Here is a 24,163-nt window from a genome sequence, read left to right on the forward strand (position 1 = left end):
AAAAATTCAAGATAGCATCGTTTCGCACCTTGTAAATTATTAGGAATGGGGTTAAATATGTGTTTTTATGAGAAACATATTCAACATCAAGTGCATGTGACGTATATGAATCAATACATTTAATCACTCGAGATATAATTCTTACGTATAAATTTATTCATACGTTTAGAATTAGGATTTTTGATCAAAGGTGTCTAAGCAATGACTGAATATAAAATGCATAAAAAATCATTAAGACGAAATGTGAATAATATTATCGATTAAAGTTAATAACTACGCAAGTTACATATACATGTTTTCAATGTTTGTGTTGTATATGTGCAATACATTATACATGGCATACTTTAAAATTAATTACAATGATTTGTATAAATTACAAATGCGTGCTAAAAGTATAGTCAAATGAAATTTCACATGACTGGTTATAGTGAGTGGCACTTCAAACTATAGGCTAACAGAAGAAACAAAATAATTTAGACAATGTTACAGATTTTGATAATACTTTGTTTATTATCCTCAACGTTCTATTAGATTTATTTATTAAAATTATAAAATATTTTACATAACGCATTATTCTTTCAAAATGTTTGTTAGCTTTATGATCCTACATTACTCTTCTTTTTCAGATATACAAAGACAGCTAGGATAACAGCAAGTATCTGAAATATATATATATGCTTCATATCAAAATCTGCTCTCTAACAACATTTAACCTATTTATTGTGTCTGTGTTTGTATTTACTCTCATAAAGTTAAGCTTCTTTCATATTTTACCATTTCCATAAAAACGAATACAGTGTACATATTTAATGTGCTTTTACGTAAGACTGACACTTAAAAATATAGATACATGTTTATATCATGTCATATTAGAAAGTGATTTAATAAATTCTTAGTCATACCTCAGTCAGAAAAAGTAACACACCAATAGCAATTACAGCTGGGAGATAACGATCTATTTCATTCTTTAAAACTTCATGACATCCCTGTAAAATAATGTTATTTCTTTAAATGTTCAACGAATAAGATACAAAATGCAATAATCTCTCTCTTTCCTCTCTCTCTCTCTCTCTCTCTCTCTCTCTCTCTTTGCTGCAGAAAATATTTTTTGTAATATTAAATTACTTTGGAGTTATATGTTCCACTTTTTACGGTTGCATGGCAGGCTGACGGAGCTGAAGTGTAAGTGCTTTCTGTGACACCATTACAGCAGGTCTTGGGAATTTGTGAATTCGTTTGTTGACATTCTCCACTTGTGGTACACCAAGGAGTCAGGTCAAAGTCATTAGATGTGCTGAACACTGGATATACCGCACAACAGTCCAGCTAAACAGCGTATTGAAAATGAATATTTTCAAAATATTTAGTTTTCGATAGAACAGAAGGGTATAAGAGTTGATATTTGTTAAAAAACGTTTGATAAAAAGTAAAGTGATGTTGATTTATTTAATATACACTATTAACATCTGACAAAACTGCTCAGGACAGTGTTTTATTATTGATTAAATGCAAATCAGATTAAAGCTATTACATTTATCTTAATGATTTGAACTTTTTTTTCAAAACATCAAGAATTATAGGTATGAAAAAATCTTATGATGAAGATAGAAATCGAACACCTCTGTAATTCTTATTTATCATAAAAAAAATTGATATTTCTGAGATTATTCACAATATATAATAATTGTGTTATAATTGTAAAATATTTGGTGATCTTGTTTATCAAAGAAACTTTATTAAGAATCGGTAAAATTTTTGTTTTAATTATAAAATATTGTGAAAAAGTATAAAGTTTATCAAAATGTCATACGTTATGAAAAAATTGGCACACTGTAGCGTTAATTTTAAAACAACGCACCCATCTGAATATCCTTTCAGAGATGATCATTTAAATAAATTTTGTTGAATTTTAATCATACATATTGCCAATTTATGCATATTTTGTCTGAAGTGAGCCTTGATGTTCAAAGAATTCAATCTAAACAAAGTTTTTTTTCTATTTTATATATTCGAATAACCACCGAAAATTATTTCTTTGCAAATATATATTACCATCAATACAAACTGCAATCAGTTAGCTGTAATAATTTGAGTAATTATAGTTTTTTGAAACAATACAACGCTATTTTAAAAGGAAAATAAGTCACACAATCAACATATGATGGGAAGTGGGAAAAATTAAATTGCTACATACGAACAAGAGACTTAAAACTACAAAAGTAGAACAGTTTGATTTATTTATAAATACATCACTTCAACATCAGGTTATAGAAAACTTGAGTTCTGCTTTAATCATAATGTTTTTATAAATGTTGAATAAAAATCTGTCTCTGAAACATATATTTGGTTCTATTTAGAGAATACATACGTCCATAAACACCCTATTCCATGAATTCGATTTTGTTTCTGAACTGCTGATTGCATCTTCTGTAAAGTCTATGTATAAGTTACTGACCATCTGAACTTTTGCTCCGTCCTCTTTTATCTTTCGTAAAAACAAAAATAAAAAACAAAAACAGTTATGTATAAATTTTCGAATATATTTAAAGAAAATGTTTTTTGAGAAGTTAACATAGGTAAAATAAGACCTCTCACAAAGGCACATTCTATAAAGAATAATAACATATATATTGCAGATTCCTAAATATATGAAAGGAAGAACAAGGTACGGTTTCAATACAAATGTTGCCCGGTGTTTTCTTAAATATGAAAGTGATGTAAAAAAAAAAATAATAAAACTCATGCTTTCTGAATCATTGAAATTCCTTGCAGAAAGATCATTCAAATCATTTTTCTCACACGACCTTTTAAATGCTAATTTGACGTCATAAACTTTTGTATTTTCCCGTATTTTCTTAAAAAGTTGCAGAAAACACCAATTTTCACTGGAATTTTCTTTCAGATAATATTGTCCACAGGCATCGCCCACAAAGATTTTGAGATATGTGATTTTTCAAAGAATTTCACACAATATATCCGAAAATTAAAGTGGATGACGGCTGTGGACACTATTTTCTTAAGGAAAATAACCCTTGATATGGGTTATTTTGAGGCTTTTTCCGTTTAGAATAGAGAAATGCATGAAATTAATGACGTTATATTTCTAGAATATTATTCCTTCATACCATATCCTTTCTTGATTTATCAAAGTCAATACTCAACTAATACATCAGCAAGTTTCAAATCTTTTTTGAAGACATTAAATTTATAGGGCACAATATTGATAAAACCGTACCTTCTTCTTCATAAACACAATTTTTGTCAAATAAAAAATAAAAACAACTGCTAAAGTACCTCTAAATACCATACAGCAACAGTCCTTACGCGAATTTTAGATCTTTAAAATTATGGACAAGGACACTAAGGAGGCATATCCAACCAGGTTTTTATGTGTTTTGCTTCATAAATGAAATAAATAATCCATAATGTTGCATTTTTTTTTGTTGTAAAAATAGAACGTGAAAAAAAAAATTAAAAAGAATTTTCGTAACGTTTATTCTAATTTTATTCATTCATTTAATTTCATTTTGAACACTATAAAATTGTCTGCTAGCAGAAAAGTGTATAAAACGGTTGAAAACCCCCTGTTGTTGAGTGGTATACAAATAGGGGTTGGGGGGCCTTTTCTTGAGCACTTGTGAATAATGGCAGCTATTCTGTACCTTTGTTCCTATGTGAATCCACAGCCCAAAGACCACTATCATTGACACAAATAATACAGCAACAAAAACAGAATACTGTAAGAAAAAAATAAAATCGTAAATAATTTCATCATGATAGAATTTATCTGTTGTAAACGTCTTTAATTTCACAATACTCTGTGCCGATGCATTTTGTGATTTTATGAATTTCATTGAAGTTCTGAATATTAAATATTACTTAAAGTCCCTTTTTTTATGTAGTGTATGCCCTTATCACCTGCATATCAGTTGATTCGATACGCAAGAAAATGCTCAAAGTATGAACAATTTCTAAACCGAGGCAAGCTATAGACAAAAAAATTATGTAACAATGATATCAACAGTTTCGTTTGAAGTCATCAATTCGCAACCCTTGTGTAGAAGTTCCAAGTTGCATTTGGAATTTCCAAGTAAATCACTTGATATTTTTAATTTGGAATTTTCAAATCACCATTCGGAGTATTGAAACAAATGGTTCAAAATGGCTTTCAAGTTACTTCCAATTGTTCCCGAATGACTAAATCTCAGGTTTTTCTAGAAATTTCCAAATGACTCCCAAGTTGCTTCCAAATGACTTCCCAATCACTAAAACAAATGCTATTCATCCAATCAAAGCAAGATTTCATTGGCTTATATTTAAACATGTTGTTCAAATAAGAAACAACCAGCGATTCGATAATATATATATACTACAAAACACTGTACTTTTGGCATCATTTAATCTTTTGTTTAATATTCATTGCATTTGAAACAGATATACCTTCCTGGTATTTAAAACTGTTTTTGATATTAAAATATGTATGATAATTTTTAAAATTCAAATCCGAGTCACAATTAAAAAATATGGTATTTCCTGGGTTCATGTTTTTACGAAAGTAATTTAAGTCAAACAAGTTGTATTATCATCAGGTACATCTATCAAAAAGACGAGTAATTCCAAAAAAATATTGACACTTTTCACAGTTTCAGCAATGATCAATCTGATACGGTCTCTTTTTTCCAAGAGAAGTGCGACATAAAATGAAGAAGATACCACTGAAGGAATCATAAACTTAAAAGATATTAATCATCCCATTGAATTACATATACTTCATAGAAGATCAATCCTCCTTTAATGTGATCATGATGTAACACTGTTTAGGTTTGAACCGCCTGATTCAAAATCCCCTAGTTCGAACTCGAGACAAGACCTCGAGCCCGATCAGCTGATAACATAACATCTGCTCCTTAAATATTTATACTTTTCATCTCTGCACTTCCATATGATTCCAGATTACAAATTAAGTTCAGATTTTTCCAAATAAAATTCTTCCGAATGACTTGGAAGTACTTGGAATTCCAAATGCCTCTAAATACTTCAAAGTACTTCCAAGTGACTTCCAAATGAGAATCAATGGGGACTTGGAACTTCTACACACGGGAAGATTAATGGTCGATACAATGTCATCAAATACAACTTATCATTAAGTCAAATGCTGATTAGCGTTTTTCATACTTGTTGTTAGGCCATTATTTTCACATAGAAAAGTCAACGAATTTTTTCTCTCCATTTTTTCCGATCATGACACGGAGCATACGGCGGGTGTAATCGGTTGGCAGGGGATGCTCACTCCTCCATGGCAATGGCACCTGATCCCACCTCTGATGTTTTTATGAGGTCTGTGTTTGCTCTGTTCCAAATTTATATTGTTTCAATGGACTTTTGACATTGATAACTGTTCGTAATCTTCATATTTAATTTCATAAATTATTTATTTACATCAAATTGTTATGGGAATTTGTTCAGCAATTTAAAGAATTACAGGACACTTTCTTTTACATTTTTCAATGATTAACTACTTTACTCTTTGGGAATATGAATATGCATGGTTCGTTTCTGATATATCCGACAAATGAATGCTTATATTGATATGTCCAAACATTTACGATGGATTTTTCTTTGAGGGAAATACCTATATCTCTAACAAAGTGGCATTAAAGTGAGTGAAAAGCATTACATTTTTTAAGGTACAAATTTTCTCAATTTTCATACGTTCTTATTTAATTTAATAAAAATGATTAATATACTATAAGACCTTTTAAATTCTTTTTTTTTTTTTTACTTTTTTGATTTTCTTTTCTTTCTTTATATTTTATTTATTTAACTCTCCTTATATTTCATGCAGTAGCCTAATCTAAACCAGCATCATCTTTTCAAAGATGATTGGTGGTGTCCTGTAGATATCCAGGTAAGCTTTGGAATTTTCATTTTCAACATTTGGGTCAAATGGGGGTAGAAAAATTGCGTATTTTTTTTAATACAAAAATACCCTGGTTCCCAGAAGTCCTATTAAATTTTATGCAGTAGCCTAATCATCTTTTGAAAGACAATTGGTGGTGACCTGTAGAGATATAATAAGGTTTTGGAATTTTCATTTTCACCCTGGGGGTCAAATTAGGGTCAAAAATGACTTTTTTAAATACAAAAAGACCTTGGTTCCCAGAACTTCTCTTATAATTAGTGTAGAAGCATAATAATCTATTTGAAGATAATTGATGGTTTCCTGTAGATGTGCAATAAGATTTTGGAATTTTCATTTTCATCTTAGGGGGCAAATAGATTAACATTAAATTATGTATATTATTAATGGCTGATTCTGCAAAAAGTCGTTCTAATCGAACCAAACCTCTAGGAGGAGTAGCAAATTGAATGAATTTCACAAAAATGTTGGGGTTTTTTAACTTACCAAGGCAACAGTGTCTCAAAGGAAATCAAAAACCGATAAACAGAATTATGATTCTAATTATAGTATACTTGCATGTGCTCCAATTAATAATGAAATCCAATGTCAAAGCTTAAGAAGGAGTAGAGTTTTGAGAGACCATATTTGATTCTACACTATAATGTAAAGTTTTCACATAAGTTTTTTTTTGTCTATTTTTGAAGATTTTTCTCCTATACATTCTCATGCAAAACTCTGATCCCTTATTGTAAACCCATTCTACCCATGGAGGTCTTGGTTTTGACGAACATTAATTAACACAATATGATGAAGTTTCACATAAGTTAAAACTTTATGTAGAGGCTCATGTATGATAATTATACAATGAGGGGAATGTTTACTTTTCTCAACAAATCAGTTGAGGGTTCATTGACTTGTTTTCAAATTACAAAATATATTAAATGTAAAATATAATTCAATTCAATTCATATTTGCATAATCTCAAGACCGTCGTGTATTTTACCAGATCATGACGAGGGGCATGCGGCGGGTCTGATCATTCGGCAGGGATGCTCACTCCTCCATTGCACCTGAACCCACCTCTGATGTCTTAGAGGTCCGCATTCACTCTGCTCCTATATTGTTATGTTTTATGGACTTTTGGGCTCGAATACTGTTCGTTATCTCCACATATTTCATTATGAAGGATTTAAGTGAAGAACTTATATGTTTTTGAATAATAAGAGTTCCATGTGACATTTGTAACAAATCATGAAAAGGACTTCTCAGTGTGTTGCTTTGAAATTGGATGCATATCAAAGACACAATATTGAGTTAACTTATTTTGTTTTACATATCTGGGAGGAATATCATTCTTGCTGCAGTATGAATTACACAGTAAACAATCCTAAAAAGTTTATAAATTAAAAAAAAAAACAATGTCCTTATATTATTCCATCTAATTAAGTATATTTCAGAAAGAGAGAAAGAAAAGGAGAGAGAAAATACCCTAGGTTTATAAAATTATGCAAATCTAACAAATAATTTTTTTTAGAGCCATTGCACTTAGAACTGGATGGTTTTATATTCACTTGAACAAAATTTATTTAATATAATGTTTGATTATCAGAGAAATTAGATTTTGTTCTTTATTAGAGATTATTTTATATTTTCCAAAGAATATAAAATGCAGATAATTTAAACTTGGACAAAAACCACTCTTGAATATCACTTCAAGCCCTTTTACTAATGAAATATGGAGATAACGAACAGTATTCAAGCAGTATTCAAGCTTAAAACCCAATTAAACAATAAAGACCGGATGCAAAGCAAAAATAAGAGGTGCAATCAGGTGCTATAGAGAGGTAAGCGTCCCATTTCGACTGGTCACACCCGCCTTGTGCTCCTTGTCAAGATTGGGAAAACGAAAAAATCAATAGACAATTCAATGTGTAAATAATGGCCTAACAACAAGTATGAAAAACGTCAGTCAGCATTTGACTTTATGTTGGGTGTATTTGCTGACAAGGTCATTGTATCGACCATAAAACTTGCGACATGATGACTTCAAACCGGACTGTTGATATCCTTGTTTCATCAACTTGTTTGTCAATAGCTTGCATCTTTTTAGAAATTGTTCATACGTAGAGCATCTCTTGCGTATCGAATCAACTGGGAGACAAAAACCCATATGCAAGTGATAAGGGTATATTGCTACATACGTAAGGGAAGTTAACGATTGAAAAATTGAAGTCATCATGTTCATCATAAGGTTTTATTGTTAGGTTACCATTAAAAACTTTTTCTAGTAAAATATCCAAGTATGAAACAAATGTGTCACACTCTATGGTATCTTTTTTTCAAGCTCAGTCGGATATATCGAGTTGACATATTAATTGAAGTAACTATTGTTAATTGATAACACGTCGTCGATATATCTAAATGTAACTATTGTTAATTGATATTACATCGTCGATATACATGTATCTAAATTTCGAGTTGAAGGGTTTTTTTTTTCCTTATGTATAAGATTTTGAATAAATTCTGCTTAATATGAATACAAAATAGGTCTGCTAACAAGGGGGTGCAATTGGTATCCATGATATTTCCAACAGAATGTTGAAGGACCTGATCTCCAAAAATATATGGATATTATCAATCAGAAACTCAAGCATCTTTCAACTTTAGAGTACTTATGTGGCCAATCAGAATGCTTTTTATCAAAATAATTTTGCAAATGACCAATGACAAAGTAAGTATATTAAAGAGTTCCATTTTTATAGAAAAAGCAACTGCCTATGATGTCAAAAAGCCAGGACTTTAATTTATCGTGGTTTTTTTTATGTTACGGATTTTCATAAAATTTTGTGATTTAATTTTTTTTTCTCTAAAAGTTCCTTGGAGCTTTTAAGTATCCATAACTGATTTACACCACTTCTTGAATATACTCTTGTTCTCCACTGCTGTAAATATATTAGTGAGGAGTATAGATAAAGGCTTGGTAGAACAGTGAAAAATTGAAATAGAAGTAGAAATAATATTCAAAAAATATATATTCAATTAATTCAATGTCACGCTGAGAAAACTGCAAACTGGGAACTCTTTATCCTAAGGGATGCCTACTCCTCCATGGCAACTGTTCCTACCTCTGACTTTTGAGTTTGATTACTGTTCGTTATCTCCATATTCCAAAAAAAAATTGAATTTGTTGGAATTATTCTATGCAAATTTTGAAATTGAAACCGATGAGGTTTTGATTCTTGCTTTCAATGGGAGTTTAAAAATTTTACTACATATAGTGAAAGTGAACATATAGCCATCTTCATTCCATTTTAAAATTGAAGTACTTTTTTCTTTCTTTCTTTTAACAAGAATGTTATATATGTCATGCTGTTAAGGAACATCTTATATTTGGTCCATAAGTATCACATTCATTTAGTTTCTATTCAAAAATCTGTCCAACACTGCCCGTTTCAAACCAGATTATTCAATAAAGTTTGTTTTTTTTTTTTTACATTGAGTTCTTTAAAAGTATCAAGGTTAAAAAAAATCTTATCGAAGTCGAACAAGTCACTGATGAAAAAAGAACTTTGAAGAAAAACAGAATACCTGCCCATTTTGATTTTTTGATATTACAATATGTGTTCTTCAAATATTTTTGTATTATTTAGTCTACTTCTAAAGACATCTGTGCAACAATTGTTTGTTATTCTCTTACATAAATTAAAAGTAAAATCTGGACCAACTAACCAAAGATTTTCAATATCTGTATATAATTGTGCTTGGTATAAAAGAACCACAGAGTCTGACACATCTGTTTCATATTTGGGTATTTTATAGAAAAAGACGTTAATGGTAGCTTGATAACAAAGCTTTATGAATAACGTGATGACTTCAACTTTTCAATCGTCAAATTCCCTTATTTATGTAGCAATATACATTATCACCTTCATTTGGGGTTTAAGTCATTCAGTGGATTTGATACACAAGAAAATGCTCAATGTATGAACAATTTCTAAAACGAGGCAAGCTATTGACAAACAAGTAGATGAAACAGGGATATCAACAGTCTCCTTCGAAGTAATTATTTTGCAAGTTTTATAATCGATACAAAGACCTTGTCACCTATCATTAAGTCAAATGCTGATTGACATTTAACATACTAATGGTTAAGCCATTATTTACATACTGAATTGTCAACGGATTTTTCCGTTTTCCCGATCATGACAATGAGCACACGGCTGGTGTGTCCGGTCGGCAGTAGAAGCTCACTCCACAGTGGCACCTGATCCCACCTCTGATGCTTTTGGAGGTTTGTGTTTGCTCTGCTTCCGATTTGTATTGTTTAAATAGACTTAGTGCTTGAATACTGTCCCTTACTCTATATTTCATCCGGGTTCCCTATAAACGTCCGAAAAAAATACATACTTTTATACAATTTTTTACTGTAAAAAAAGCAACGAATATAGTAATTATGCTTTCCTTAAAATATACAAAGGAACGATTAAAAAAAGATAAAGTTGTAGCTTTTACAAAATTGCAGAAGACTAGAAGAAAATAAGATTTTATACTTTTATATATTTTTTGTCAAAATAGAACTGAAATTAAATTCCTGAAAAAAAAATAAAGCAAGAATAGAGAAAAAATAAATAATTTTATAAACATTAGCAAACAGCATCAAAAATGAGATGCATAAATATCTACTTGTATATACGTGCGTGAAGAAAGGTCTACGCGTGTATTCACTGGCATACAAACAACTACATAATATTATTGTAATAATTATTATACATTAGAATGTATTACCACTATGTAAACATTACCGAAATGATGTTATACAGTGAATGAGGGCATGGTCATATTCCTTCAGAGTTTATTGGCAGCAATAAACACTGTATCACAAATGATATCGAAGCGCATGGGCCCAATATGATTTTCTCATTTTCTGGAAATGACAAAAGCTACATTGGCGGCACTTTTGATTTACCAAACGTCGGACTGCTCTCCGCCCTGCGCCGTATTCTCCATCGTCACAGTATCCATCCCTGACGTTTCCTTGTGCGTCTTGTATTCCATAGGCTAGGACGTAATGATGCGCGCCAACATTTCTAGGTCACTAATGATTTTTTGTCCGCAAAAGTGTCTAATCTTTGCGTATGTATTCACATTTGTTGCCACCGCAGTGAAAACATTGCCACCCTCATGGATACTATCACCTAGCACTAAATCTATCTAGTTTAAGTTTTCCTCCTCTGCTTCGTACACAAATAGCAGATCTTCAGCTCTATGTGTTGTAACTTTATCCGATATTTATATATCTGTTTGGATACATCACTTTTTTTCAAATTATATTTGTCTCAACGTTGTCAATCCTGTATTGTGTGTTTATCTCCCGTAGCCTCCTTCTACTCTCGTTGATTTGTATTGGTGTTTGTAGCGTAATATAAAACGGTAAAGTGCTCTTCTTTTTTTTATCTTTTTCTCGCAAAGCTCTTTGGGCTGTGCTGTGAAAATCCGGTCTTTGTCATTAAAGTTTTGCAGCTTCCCAGTGATGGTTCTAGGTTTATTTCCCAACAGGTGAGACCCGATGCGATGAATTTTGATAAAATTGAACACTAATGAGTTGGTGAACTTTTGAATTGCGACTTTCGTTTTCCTCTTCTGCCAAATGATGAATAAAAATGTCATGTCTCATTGATCCTCCTCTTAAGTCTACAATTTCATTTTCTTGTTGTGTCATTCTCCTGTCCAAATTAACCACGATGGATTTTAACAGTTGAAGTTCCTTGCGGAGAGTGGCATTTTCTATTTTTTAGAGCTAAATTTCAGATTGATTGTCTTCATTTTGTTGGGCCATGTAACTTATTCTATCATCTAGACTTTAATTCCATAAAACTTTTTGTAAATTGTTTACTGAATCTTGTAGGTTATTGAATGCGTCCATCTTTGCCCTTATTGTCTGTAGGCTGATGTCAGTTACCGACATGTGGCTCAATTCACCAGTGACCGCTTACAATAAAGACGTTGAACCAGGACCTCGTATCTGTGAGGAGTTCTCACCTTGTTCACCTTTTATTTCATTGCAATATTGCCTTTTATATCACAAACGGTAAGAATCGCACTTTTTGGATGCAAATATGATTATAAACACCAGTGCAAATGTTGAGACACAAAAACATTTTTACATACCCAAACCCCGACTAGTTGCTCTGTGATCTAAAGCATGACCATCACCGTCACTGTTCATGTGATCAATTCTTTTCTTATTTAATGTATAGTTTTGAACATAGGATATGAAAAATAAACGTACATGTATCTTCAGGGAAAAGAAATTATCTGAACTATTCTTTTTTAAGCGCTAAGCGCAGCGCAGGGCGCTTACTGTCATAGTAAATCTACTTCCGTTCGCGATCCAGCGCCACTAAACAAGTTAGATAACTCCACTGGGTTTTCTAAAAATATTCAACTTGAAATTACCAACTCTCTTCCGGCTATTTTCGTGTAATACTAAGTTACGTGCAGTTCTAATAATAGGAGTCAATTAGCAAGGTAAAGATATGCATGTACATTGTACGAAAATCCACTGTTAGTAGAAAAGGGCGGTTCTTGTCATGCTTATCTCTATACATTGTTGTTCATTGAAAATCGTGTCGGCACTCATTACTTGTTTACCATGAAGCTAACAATCGCTGCATCTATGGCGCAAATACTTAATTAAAAACGGTTTATTGTACGTCATGTACATGTAATGTAATGATTGAATAAGTACATATTTTTAAAACTCAGATGGGATTTTACTAAGTCTTTAAAACTCAAACTAGAATTGAGTTATTTAGTAGAAAATTTCGCATAAAATTGATTTGCAATGTACTTACATATGTACGTTCTATATAACTCATATCCATATAAACTATTACTTCTTCCTCTAGACCCTTCCTCTAGACCCTTATGTCAGGCATTGTAACTAAAAACAAGTCATCCTTTTATCACCCTTGCACCATGCAGAGAGCTATTAATGAAGTATTTTCGCATCTCAGTATCAATTAGTAACAGACTGGAATGCATTCATGGACTGTCTATACTTGCGTTGTACTCTATACTTCTAATATGGGTAAAAAAAATATGGTGTAAATAATTCGCAAGGAAAGGCAGTTTGCGGCTGTACGTACATGTAGGGCACGTGGTGGCTGTGTTTTCAACGAATCCTCTCAAATAAGAAAACTAATTTCTCGCAATATTGTGCTTTAAAATTGTGTGTGCAGTGTACAAGATATGGCGAAAAATGCAAAAACCTTAATTAAACGTTCTTAGCAATGGACTGGAATAGCGCCGATGAAATGTCAAGCAAATAGTGTAATACTTGTATTAGGAAACTAGGAAGAAAAAGTTTATGTAAAGGTGTGCGCGTGTTGTCGATTTGACTGCTAAGCAACTTAATGAGGACTACATAAAAACAGAATAGAACAATGTTGTATAACTTCATGAAGATTTATTAATACTTGAGATTAATATACTGTATTTTCTTTCTTGGGCTATTGAATTATCATGGAAATAGCAGAAAAATTACGGGCAATTATTTTCAGTATTCCTTTTCAACTAACACAACAGTGCTGTGAATATTTTTTCCCTCTAAGCACGCTTTGCGTAGTAGTTAAAATCGTACATAAACAAGTAAAGAATGGTGTAAAGCATCAAACGTCCGTAAAAAATACTGAAGCATTTTAAAGTATTTCAACAATAGTCCAAAATACTTTTGGGGATTTAATGACATATTTCTAATCCGAAGAAGAAAAGTATTAAATTTTTATTTTAAAAAAGTAATATTTACAAATCAGATATACATATTGTGAGATCAATAGAAAAGACAAATATTTGTTGCAAATACATTATAAATCATGTATATGAAAATCAGCGATAAAAGCAGGATAGCACCGAATGTTTTATCATCAAACAAAGAAGACAAATATAATATCTTTATACTCAAAATGTATATTTACCAATTATCTCTGACAAAAGGACGTTAACTCTAGAGAGTTTTGTCACATGACGTTGTTACAAACATGATGCCGATATGCTGCACAACGTGATGAATGTGAAGTGTCAAAAATGTATAATACACACCTGTAGCATTTTCAAAACAAAATTTAATATATAGTCTAAGTTTTATTTATCATTTATAAATACTGGACGCTTGTAGCGATTGTGTAAATATCTTACACACTCCATTAATGTATTTCTTGTAAAATACTTTCTGTAAAATCGTAAATTTATAAATCGCTTATAAATATGAAAAAATAGATATACTAAAACAATTTAGTAAGAATACTAGTACACATGTATTCGATATTTTTGAGATGTTTTATTCATAACTGTAATAAATAATTATGTTATCAATAAAGAAATATTTATCGACGCAATAAACAAACAACATGTTTATTTTCCGAGTGCAGTTTCTAAAATTAAATCACAGTTACTAACAGCTAATCTTCAATTTAAAACACTCGTAAACACAGAATGAATTTATTATTAAAAATTATCACTAGAACATTTTAGCTGTCGGTGTTGCACATAAATGAGAGGAATTTCAGCGACATTTTCAAGTGTCCAAAATTATTTAGAAATACACATTTTCCAGCAAATGTATAGCTACATTTATAGTCTAACTTTGATCGGGAAACTCGTCGACCATCCCCTTCCCCCTCCAATAAATTGTGATTTATACGCAAAGCTACTTCGTATAGACTCCTATAAGGAGATGGAAAAAGAAAATAGTTTTACATGTTCTTTTTTCTTTTATTAGGGTTGAGAAATACATTGCTGTTTGGAGTAAATATCTGCCATTTAATTTGTATATCTTGTTGGTTTTTTTTTTAAGAAACGGAGAAATATTTACTTGCAATTTCATATATGTGAAATTGATTGATCTTTTGACAGAAGAAGAAAATGTAAAATGCTTAAAATAAAAAGGCATAAGACAATGTTGAATTTCATATCCCAACGGGAGATTTTCATGACTCACGTGTTTGATTATGTATCAAACAACTGTGCTCTCCCTAGCGCAGCCGCACTGTCAAGATATTGCTTAAATTCAAATACAAGAGGCAATTTAAATTCAAAATAATTCTGATGAATTTCAAATAGATGGTTTCCTTTGACGTATTTTGCCTTGGAGTTATTCCCCTTGGCCGCCATCTTGTGGGTCAAAGTAGAGAATTTTCTTCTTTGAGCAACCAATTTTAAACATGCATGCCAGAAATATATGGGGAAAAATATTTACAATATTGAAATTAAGAATTAAAAGAAGCTTTAACAAACGTATATTCATAGGGAAAACGGTGTTATCGTTACCTCAGTGCCAAGTATAACAAATTGAACTTGGTTGAATAATGAAGGGATCTGGAGATGTTGACCTACAATATGGCGTCCATGGGGAATAACTCTTGCTTAAATTACCTCGATGGAAAACCATCTATTGCAATATGCTTAGCGCTTCCCAGTATTTTCAGTACTTTGATTAATAATATGGTTAAAGGCAGACACTTTACATTCATGATGCCTACTTTTAGTAACATTAACAAACCTTTTTGCTAGGACAATGTTTAATAAAAGTAATACCGTTAACAAGATTTTACACTTTCGGTGTTTACAGGAAATAACTAGCAATATCTGTGGAATTTAAATTTTAATTTAATTCTTAAAACCCCAATTGTTACCGAGGATATTTTATTTTCCTTATAAAATACAGTACCAACCAGAACAAACCTGATTCCAAAGTTCTCTCAAAATCCAGGACTTCTCTGGAATCGTTTGAGACTTCTAGAAAGCAAATCTAGCAGTCCCAGCAGTCCCTAGGACTGCTTTGTTCGTCAAGATCAGCATTCCGAGAGCAGTCCCAGAAAGCAGTCCCCGGTACTGCTCTTAGCAATGCTTTCTGTCACATGGGTCTGGTTGGTGCTGTGTACCAAAACAAAAATATAATCCCCAGTACATTATTGAGATTCTGAATATTGATTCGAATGATATAAATTCTTTTTGAGAAGATTATTCAAGATATTTTTTTTTTCTTTTATAGAATCACCATGTTAAACTTTGATACACAGTTGTGAACCCATATTGTCCCTCAGGATTTGAACAAACTTTAATCTACTTTCATATTATTCTTTTCTGGACCACTGTCTTTTAAGAAGATTTCAATCTGATAATAATCATATCTTTGTTACGCTTCAAAATTCTGATGTAGTCGCTGTACATTACATAAAAATGTGATAAATATTACTCTCCTGAGCTTAACGCACTCAGCCAGTTTCTCTCTCCTCTATCACATTTCACTTTATAATACACATATGTAAAATATGTTTGCGCAAATCATTCTATAGTGAGCTGGGTCCTGATCTATACAATTTGAAAGGGAACTGTAGTTTACTTTAAGCTTTATTTCTTCTTTATTAGGGTGATATTAAATAGGACAATTACATATTAGTTGTCTAACTTGAATATCCAATTAAAAATAAAAATTGGAACAGGGCAATATCTACGAAAATGAAAAATCTGAACTAGAGTATCATATTTCCTTTTTATCACTATCGTGATCAGTGAAGCAAATGGAGAGAAGATCAACATGTTTTCGTACGGTTTGTTGTTGTCATAATATAAATCACCAATCCTTTTAACCCATTACTGAGAGAGAGAAAAAAAGAGAGAAAGAGAGAGAGATAGAGAATATTAATATTTTCTAGAAAAACTTTTAGGAAATCTCATGTAAAATTTCATTTCCTTGTGTGAATCCTTTTAATTTCAAAAATTAATTGAAATATTATATGTAAATTACAATCGGTTTAGCAACTTTTGGCCTTAATTTCACAGAAGGGAAATTTCATGGATTGACAATTAGATGATATGTTTCAACAATGATCCTTCATATATGTCTTACTAAACCTGTGCGCACATAGAAAAATGTTTAGTGCATTCTATAATCAATTGTTTAGCTGACTTTCTTACTATGATTAAGAATATTTTCCATTCCTTCTTCTCTTTAAGTAAGACAGAACCTATAACAGCTATTACGGCATCTACGGTTATAAGCACTCCTACGAGAATCAACATTATGGACAGGATTTCGATGTTGTCGCCAAGTCCACCTGAAAGTACTGTAATTGTGTTCAAAATGGTGTTGACGTCACTGTTCAGTAAGATACTGTCAAGGACAACAGCTCCAATTACCAGCCATCCAAATCCAAAAAGGAACTGAATAAACAGAATAGGATTTTAGTAAGACACTGACAGTTCACAAATGCTGAATTTATAATAAATCAATCAAAACAGAACAGAAATGTCTTTCATTTCTTCTCGAGAAAATATACCTTTTATATCATAAAACAGATTATGCTCGAACGAAGAAATGTTCAAAACCAAAAGGCGAGCCATATTTGCTCATCTACCTCTTACAATTACCAAAAATTTCAAAACTCTGACAGTTGAGTGTAATAATTTTAAAAATGACATGATATTTCTGAAAGAATTGGTTTTCATCTTTTCGACATTTTTTTTTTTTTAATTTTTACACTTTTCACCCTTCTCATATATTTTTCAAATAAATAGTCAAAACATAAACAAACAATCATTTTTTATAATAAATTGATAATCAATAAAAGTTAGAACACGTCTGTGTTTTTTTATTTTGATGATTCCTTAAAAATCGCCGTAAATGACTACTTATTCCCTGCAAAAGTTTGATGAAATAATACACTTTCATTCAGAACAATTACAATTTCTTAAAACCTTATGAAAAGTCAAAACATAAACAAACAATCATTTTTTATAATAAATTGATAATCAATAAAAGTTAGAACACGTCTGTGTTTTTTTTATTTTGACGATTCCTTAAAAATCGTCGTAAATGACTACTTATTCCCTGCAAAAGTTTGATGAAATAATACACTTTCATTCAGAACAATTACAATTTCTTAAAACCTTATGAAAAGTTCCTATGTGTTTCGTATAAAATCATGAGTATTCAATATAAAATTAAATGCAGGAGGAGTAATCTTAATTATCAATAAGAGTCATTTAACATCGTCAGAGATTACACAGTACTGAATCAGAGATTATAGAGTTTAAAGTAAAAAAAATATAATTTTCCACTTTCTTCTGATTTATTTCTTGTTTCGTTTCCGGAAATTGAATCTTTCACTCTTTTTTAATGATATCCTTTCAATGCTTAATGAAATAACAATATCCTACTCTCTGTTTTTTGACATTTTTAAGTTTATGAAATATGGAGATAACGAACACTATTCAATCTCAAAGTCCCTTTAAACGATACAGATCGGAAGCAGGGCAAACACGGATCTCCAAAAACATCAGAGGTGGGATTTTAAATTTCAATTTGGGAATCAGAGTTCTACAGTTACTCAAAATATATAACAAACAATGACCTTTGCAGCAAGGATCTTAATTGATTTAATTTTGTAGTATCTATATAATATGTATTACTGTAATCAATATAGCATTTTATAGTTCAAATGTCACATATAGTAAAAAATAAAAAATATAAAGAACAAAGGTCAATTTTTATTGAGCACTTACTCGACAAAAAATAATTTTATAATAATATATAATTATGTTTCATGTTTCGATTATTTATCGAATCATTATTGGCTAAAGAAAATTTAGAGAAATCGGTTTGGGTTGAAACAAAAATAATTTTAAGATTCTCAAAAGTTTAACATTCTCATAAATGAGACTTCTTCTATTGTTACTTTTTTTTAAAATAGAGAATCGTTTAAATTATTTTTTGATATTAAAGAAAGCATGAAATTAAGGAAAATAAACGATGAATATTGTTTCATTTTTTTAATGGCACCCTTACGATCCATGTAGATATTTAATTCATATATATATATATATATATATATATATATATATATATATATATATATATATATATATATATATATATATATATATATATATATATATATATATATATATATATATATATATATATTACGTAAATATTTTCAGCATCCGGGAAAAGTGTAATATGTAAAATACAAAATTAGTTTTGAAAAAAAAAATCATTATTTCTTTGTACCTTTTAATAAATAATGGATAAAAATCTTTCTTACACTTACCAAGAACACATTGATGATAATGAAGAAAATAGTTTCTTTATTCCAATCGGATCCTGTTTTATCAGTACACATGGTTTAAATATGCCTACGAAGAAAAGTGAAATTATTCTATCAAGAAACATAAAAGTGTACCCAAGTCTTTGGAAGCGACATAAAGTATACCACAAAATTGAGACCATCAAGCTTTTTTTTTTTTTATTTGTTTAATCATTTCTGACATAGACTGAATGATTACAAGAGAAATAAGCCTTTTTTTATGTCTTCTAATGCTTATAAGCAAGCTCACCGCAGCTAGTTTTTGCTAATTTTGTACAAGTCAAATGAAACACTTTCATGGAGATGAATAATGTCATTTATTAAAATGACGGTATAAACATAAACAATTTAACACACAAGAGGGGGATCAGATTCACAAGTTTTGGTTATCAGTTACGTAAAATATGATAATGTCTGATCCCCCAAAAATTACTAGAAAAAAGTACCTGTAAAACAATACAATCAAAACATCATAAGAAAAAGGTAGCAAGAAGATGGCACATCAAAACAAAATAGGCCAAAACACCATAAGAAAAAGTTAGCAAAAAGATGGCACATCAAAAACAAATTAGGCCAAGCTAGCAAAAAGATGGCACATTAAAACAAAATAGGCCTAAATATAATTTTACATGACACATTAATAACCATATTAAGGGGTAGGAATGCTGGGGTGGAGGTGGGTCTTCAAAATAGACGTGCCTCGTGTAAGCGGTGGTCAGCGTGCGGGTATCAAAATACAACTGAATGACTCGCTGAGCTGACCACGTGACCTTCCACCATCATTGGCTAGAAGCTATTAATACATCAGCCAAGGCGTGGATCTAAGAATTTTCACAATTTACAAACATAAAATCCTACTGAAAAGCTCTAAATAAATTAACGCATTAAATACATAAATACAATTATTATTCTAATAATTGTTGTTGCTCTTTATAGAAAATAGATTTTCTTTGAGAAAATGACGATTTCTCACATAAACTTATTAGAGCTCATGTCCGAAGGATGGCTATTCTACCTAAAATGAATGCTGGTGATAACGCTCACAAACTTTAGAATTCGGAAGCATCGAAAAAATAAATTGTATGAAGGATAAGATGTGGTAATGGCCAAATATTGGCCTTTATTTGATAGAAAAAAATAAAAAAGTAAGAAATGAGAAAGTTTGCAATAATGAACTTTAATTGATGCTTGTTTCATAACTATCGTTGATTTTGATTCAAAGAGTCATGGAGACCACACGACAGTGCCAAAGTGGACTATTTTACAAGATATGGTAACGGCCCAATCTGGCCCCTTATTTGAAGTAAAAATCAGAACACAGTTAAAATTGTGATAGTTTGTAGTTAGGAACTTAAAATGATGCTTGTTTTAAAACCAGCAACTAATTTTGATTTAAAGCTTACAAGAAGGCCACAAGAGGGTGCGGAAGTAGGTCAATTTCCCGAATTTCCGCAGTTCCGGTGGAATTTCGTCAAATTTGAGATACTTTTCACTTCGGAAAACATAGAGCACAAGCTTGTCTATCTAAGATTTTTATACATAAGATGCATCTGATGCTAGTGTATGAAATATATAAATTTGGCAGATAGGCAAGATTATGCTCTATGTTTTCTGAAACGAAATGTGTTGTAAAATCGATGAAAATTTGCATAAAAATGAGAAAATTCGGAAAATAGCATATGTTCTGACCTTCCTGTGACCTCTGTGTATTCCATAACTTGGAACAATTACTTATTTTGTGGCAGGGGTGACAACAGGTTTTTATTGATAAACTGTTGCATCATTCTAAAAGACACCTCAAACCAGGGACCAAAAAGGGGTCTTAGCCTATCTTGTCCTTATACATGCTTTTAACTGCTGAAATCATAGAGCACAAGCTTGCCTATCTAAAATTTTCATGCATGTAATGTATCTCATACATAAAATATGTAAAATTCGATAGATAGACAAGCTTGTGATCTTTGTTTTCTAATGCAAAATGTTGTTTAAAATTGACGAAAATTTGGGGAAAAAAATCGGAAATTGACCAATTTTGTGACCTTTGTCAATGCTATCATTTAAACCGATAACATGATGATTTTAACTTTTCAATCGTCAACTTCCCTCACTTATGCACAATATACCTTTTACGAAAAAACATAAGCTCATAATTTTCACAAGAAGTATGCAATGTTACCCTGTTTAAGGTTGTCTCTTAGTACGGTGCAATACTTCTTAATTAAAAACATTTTGTCATTCTTGTTAAAAACGAGTATTAATGAAATATGGAGATAACGAACAGTATTCAAGCTCAAAAGTCCATTCAAACAATACAAATCGGGAGCAGAGCAAACACAGACCTCCAAAAACAGCAGAGGTTGGATCAGGTGCCATGGAGGAGTGAATATCCTCTGCCGACCGGTCACACTCGTCATGTTCTCCTTGTAATGATCGGGAAATAACGGGAAAATTTGTCGACAATTCAAATGTAAATAATGACCTAACAATTAGTATGAAAAACGTCAGTCAACATTTGACTCAATGATATATTGCATTTGCTGCCAAGGTCATTGTTTCGACCATAGAACTTACGAAATGTTGACTTTAAACGAGACTGTTGATATTTTTTCATCGATTTTATTGTCAATAACTTACCACGATTCATAAATGGTTCATACTTAGAGCTTGCTCTTGCACATCGAATTAAACTGAGAGAAATAAACCCGTTATGAGGTGATAAGGGTATATTGCTGCGTAAGAAAGGGAGGTTGACGTTTGAAAAGCTAAAGTCATCACGTTTATCATAAAGTTTTGTTTTTAGATTACCATTAACGACTTTTTCAAGTAAAATATCCAAATATGAAACAGATGTGTCAGACTCTGTGGTATCTTTTATTTTTAGTTCACTGGGATATATCATGTCGACATATGAATGGAAATAACTATTGTTAATTGATAATACGCGTCAAGTTCAGAATATTTGTGTGTAGAATCAGAGGGATTTTTGAAAAGGTAATTTTGTAAACCTGTCACAAGATATGAAAATTTCCCAATTCCATTTTTATTTAAGAAGCAGTTGTCTATGATATCAGCCGAGTTTCTATTTATCGTGAGGCATGGTTGTTTGAAATTTTTAAGATGAAATATATGGAGATAACGAACAGTATTCAAGCTCAAAAGTCCATTATACAATACAAAATAGGAGCAGAGCAAACACGGACCTCCAAACATCAGAGGTGGGATCAGGTGCCATGGAGGAGTGAGCATCCCCTGCCGACCGGTCACACCCGCCGTGTGCTCCTTGTCATGATCGGGAAATAACGGAAAAATCCGTCGACAATTCAGTGTGTAAATAATGACCTAACAATTAGTATGAAAAACGTCAGTCAGCATTTGACTCAATGATAAATTGTATTTGCTGACAAGGTCATTGTATCGACCAAAGAACTTACGAAATGATGACTTTAAACGAGACAGCTGATATTCTTGTTTCATCAACTTATTTGTCAATAATTTACCTCGTTTTAGAAATTGAACATACGTAGAGCATGCTCTTGCGTATCGAATCAACTGAGAGATATATACCCCGTATGCAGGTGATGAAGGTATATTGCTGCATAAGTTTTCTTAGCAACTACTCAAAAAGCCTGGACTTTAATTTATCGTGGGGAATGGTTGTGTACAGAGTTGAAAAGTCGTAAGTTTTTAAGCTGTTGATTTTGGTAAAATCTTGTGATTTCAAATTTTCCAAAAGTTCCTTGGAATTTTTAAGTATCCACATCTGATTTACACCACTTCTCGAATATATTGTTGCACAGTACTCTTGAAGTTTCTCCTTCACCACTGTTAATATCTTAGTGAGGAGTAAAGATAGAGGCTTGGTTGAACATTTACTGGAACCCGCTATGTATCTTTGTTTGTAAGGATTTTTATGAAGTTTCGGAATCCAATATGAATATGGTATTTCGAATTCATTTTGGTTGTTTGGAATGTTAAAAATATTCAAAACTGACATATGATTTTGAAGAATTTCTTCCTTAGAAAGGGAACTATGAGTATAAGTTGGATTACCACTTATAGAATTAAATCCAAGTTCCTCTAAAATACATTTAATATAATGAGCCTTAGAAACAAAGACAATGTTGTTACCTGCTTTGTCAGCAGGGACCAGTACGTACTGATCATGTAATCTATCTAATTCTTTTTTCACTTCTGGATTATTGAATACAGAAGGATAGATGGTTTTCATATTGCCTCTCAATCTTTTAATGCGCGATTTTAACATACATATGATACATTTAATCCATTCTGACAAAGTGTCAAGGTCTTCTTTTTCATGTCTGGCCCATCGCCTGGCGTAGTCCTCTACAGAATCCATGATATTTATGAAATTCTTACGCCAGTTGAAAGATCTGGGTTCCCTAAATTTAGGACCTTTTAAAATTAGTGATCAAAGGTCCTCATTATTTACTATATTTACGTCATCAGATAAAAAAAATCGTATCGTACATGTGCTAACCCTTTTGGTTATGGTGATGATGTGAAAGAGAGGTCATTTACAACCTTTATATTTATTCTTTAAACTTTGTAATAAAAGGTTAACTTATTTACTTTCCTCAAAATTTTTCTCCAATCATTTTCTGTCGATTTTTTCCAATAATTCCAATACTTTGTAATCCATTTCCACTGTGAATGTAAGTGTTCTATAGCTTGTAATTGTTTTTCTTAGCATGTGTGTGGGTTTTTTTAAAATATATTATCATACAAGATAACCAAGTTAGATTTACATTCATACGTAAAGTCTTGTCAAAATTTTGTCAAAAACCAAAGATCAAGCTAACTTTGATCATTAATTTCATTTATAAACCTTATTGAAAGATTGATGTGATTGTATGTTGTTTAACGTCCTTTTCAAGAACGTTTCACTAATGAAGAGACGTCACTGTATGCCGATGAAGGAATTCAAATTTAGTCCTATACCCAGCACCTACAGCTATTGAGCAATGAGGATTTTTTTTTATCGTCCCGACGCCCACTGCTTTACGAGACCCATGCTTTTTTAAAAAGTCACAACCGAGAGACCCATAACTGTCAATTTTCATGCCAGTCGCTTTGCAAAGAAACAGTCTACGTC

The 24,163-nt window shown here is 31.4% G+C and overlaps 1 protein-coding gene across 1 annotated transcript; it reads right to left on the reverse strand.

Moving 5' to 3' along the window:
* Positions 1 to 896: 896 nt before the first annotated feature.
* Positions 897 to 19,099, reverse strand: LOC133174085 (CD82 antigen-like). The gene is made up of 6 exons (XM_061309128.1): positions 19,015 to 19,099; positions 16,880 to 17,125; positions 3,663 to 3,737; positions 2,369 to 2,485; positions 1,126 to 1,326; positions 897 to 986 (listed from the first exon to the last, which is right to left on the reverse strand). Exons 1-6 carry the CDS (start codon positions 19,084 to 19,086, stop codon positions 897 to 899), a joined length of 801 nt encoding a protein of 266 aa, XP_061165112.1. The 5' UTR covers positions 19,087 to 19,099.
* Between the last annotated feature and the right edge of the window lie 5,064 nt (positions 19,100 to 24,163).

The sequence above is a fragment of the Saccostrea echinata genome, unplaced genomic scaffold, assembly GCF_033153115.1.
Source record: "Saccostrea echinata isolate AGI-Se365-2 ecotype Australia unplaced genomic scaffold, CSIRO_AGI_Sech_v1 ptg000057l, whole genome shotgun sequence".
NCBI classification, from domain to species: Eukaryota; Metazoa; Mollusca; class Bivalvia; order Ostreida; family Ostreidae; genus Saccostrea; species Saccostrea echinata.

Excerpts from the sequence above, each read along its gene's own strand:
- LOC133174085 (XM_061309128.1), bottom strand. The coding sequence starts at position 19,086 with ATGTGTACTGATAAAACAGGATCCGATTGGAATAAAGAAACTATTTTC. Across the intron at positions 2,486-3,662 it reads GGATTCACATAGGAACAAAG|ATAAAAGAGGACGGAGCAAA; the intron begins GTACAGAATAGC and ends TTTTTACGAAAG. Across the intron at positions 987-1,125 it reads GTGGAACATATAACTCCAAA|GGATGTCATGAAGTTTTAAA; the intron begins GTAATTTAATAT and ends ATTATTTTACAG.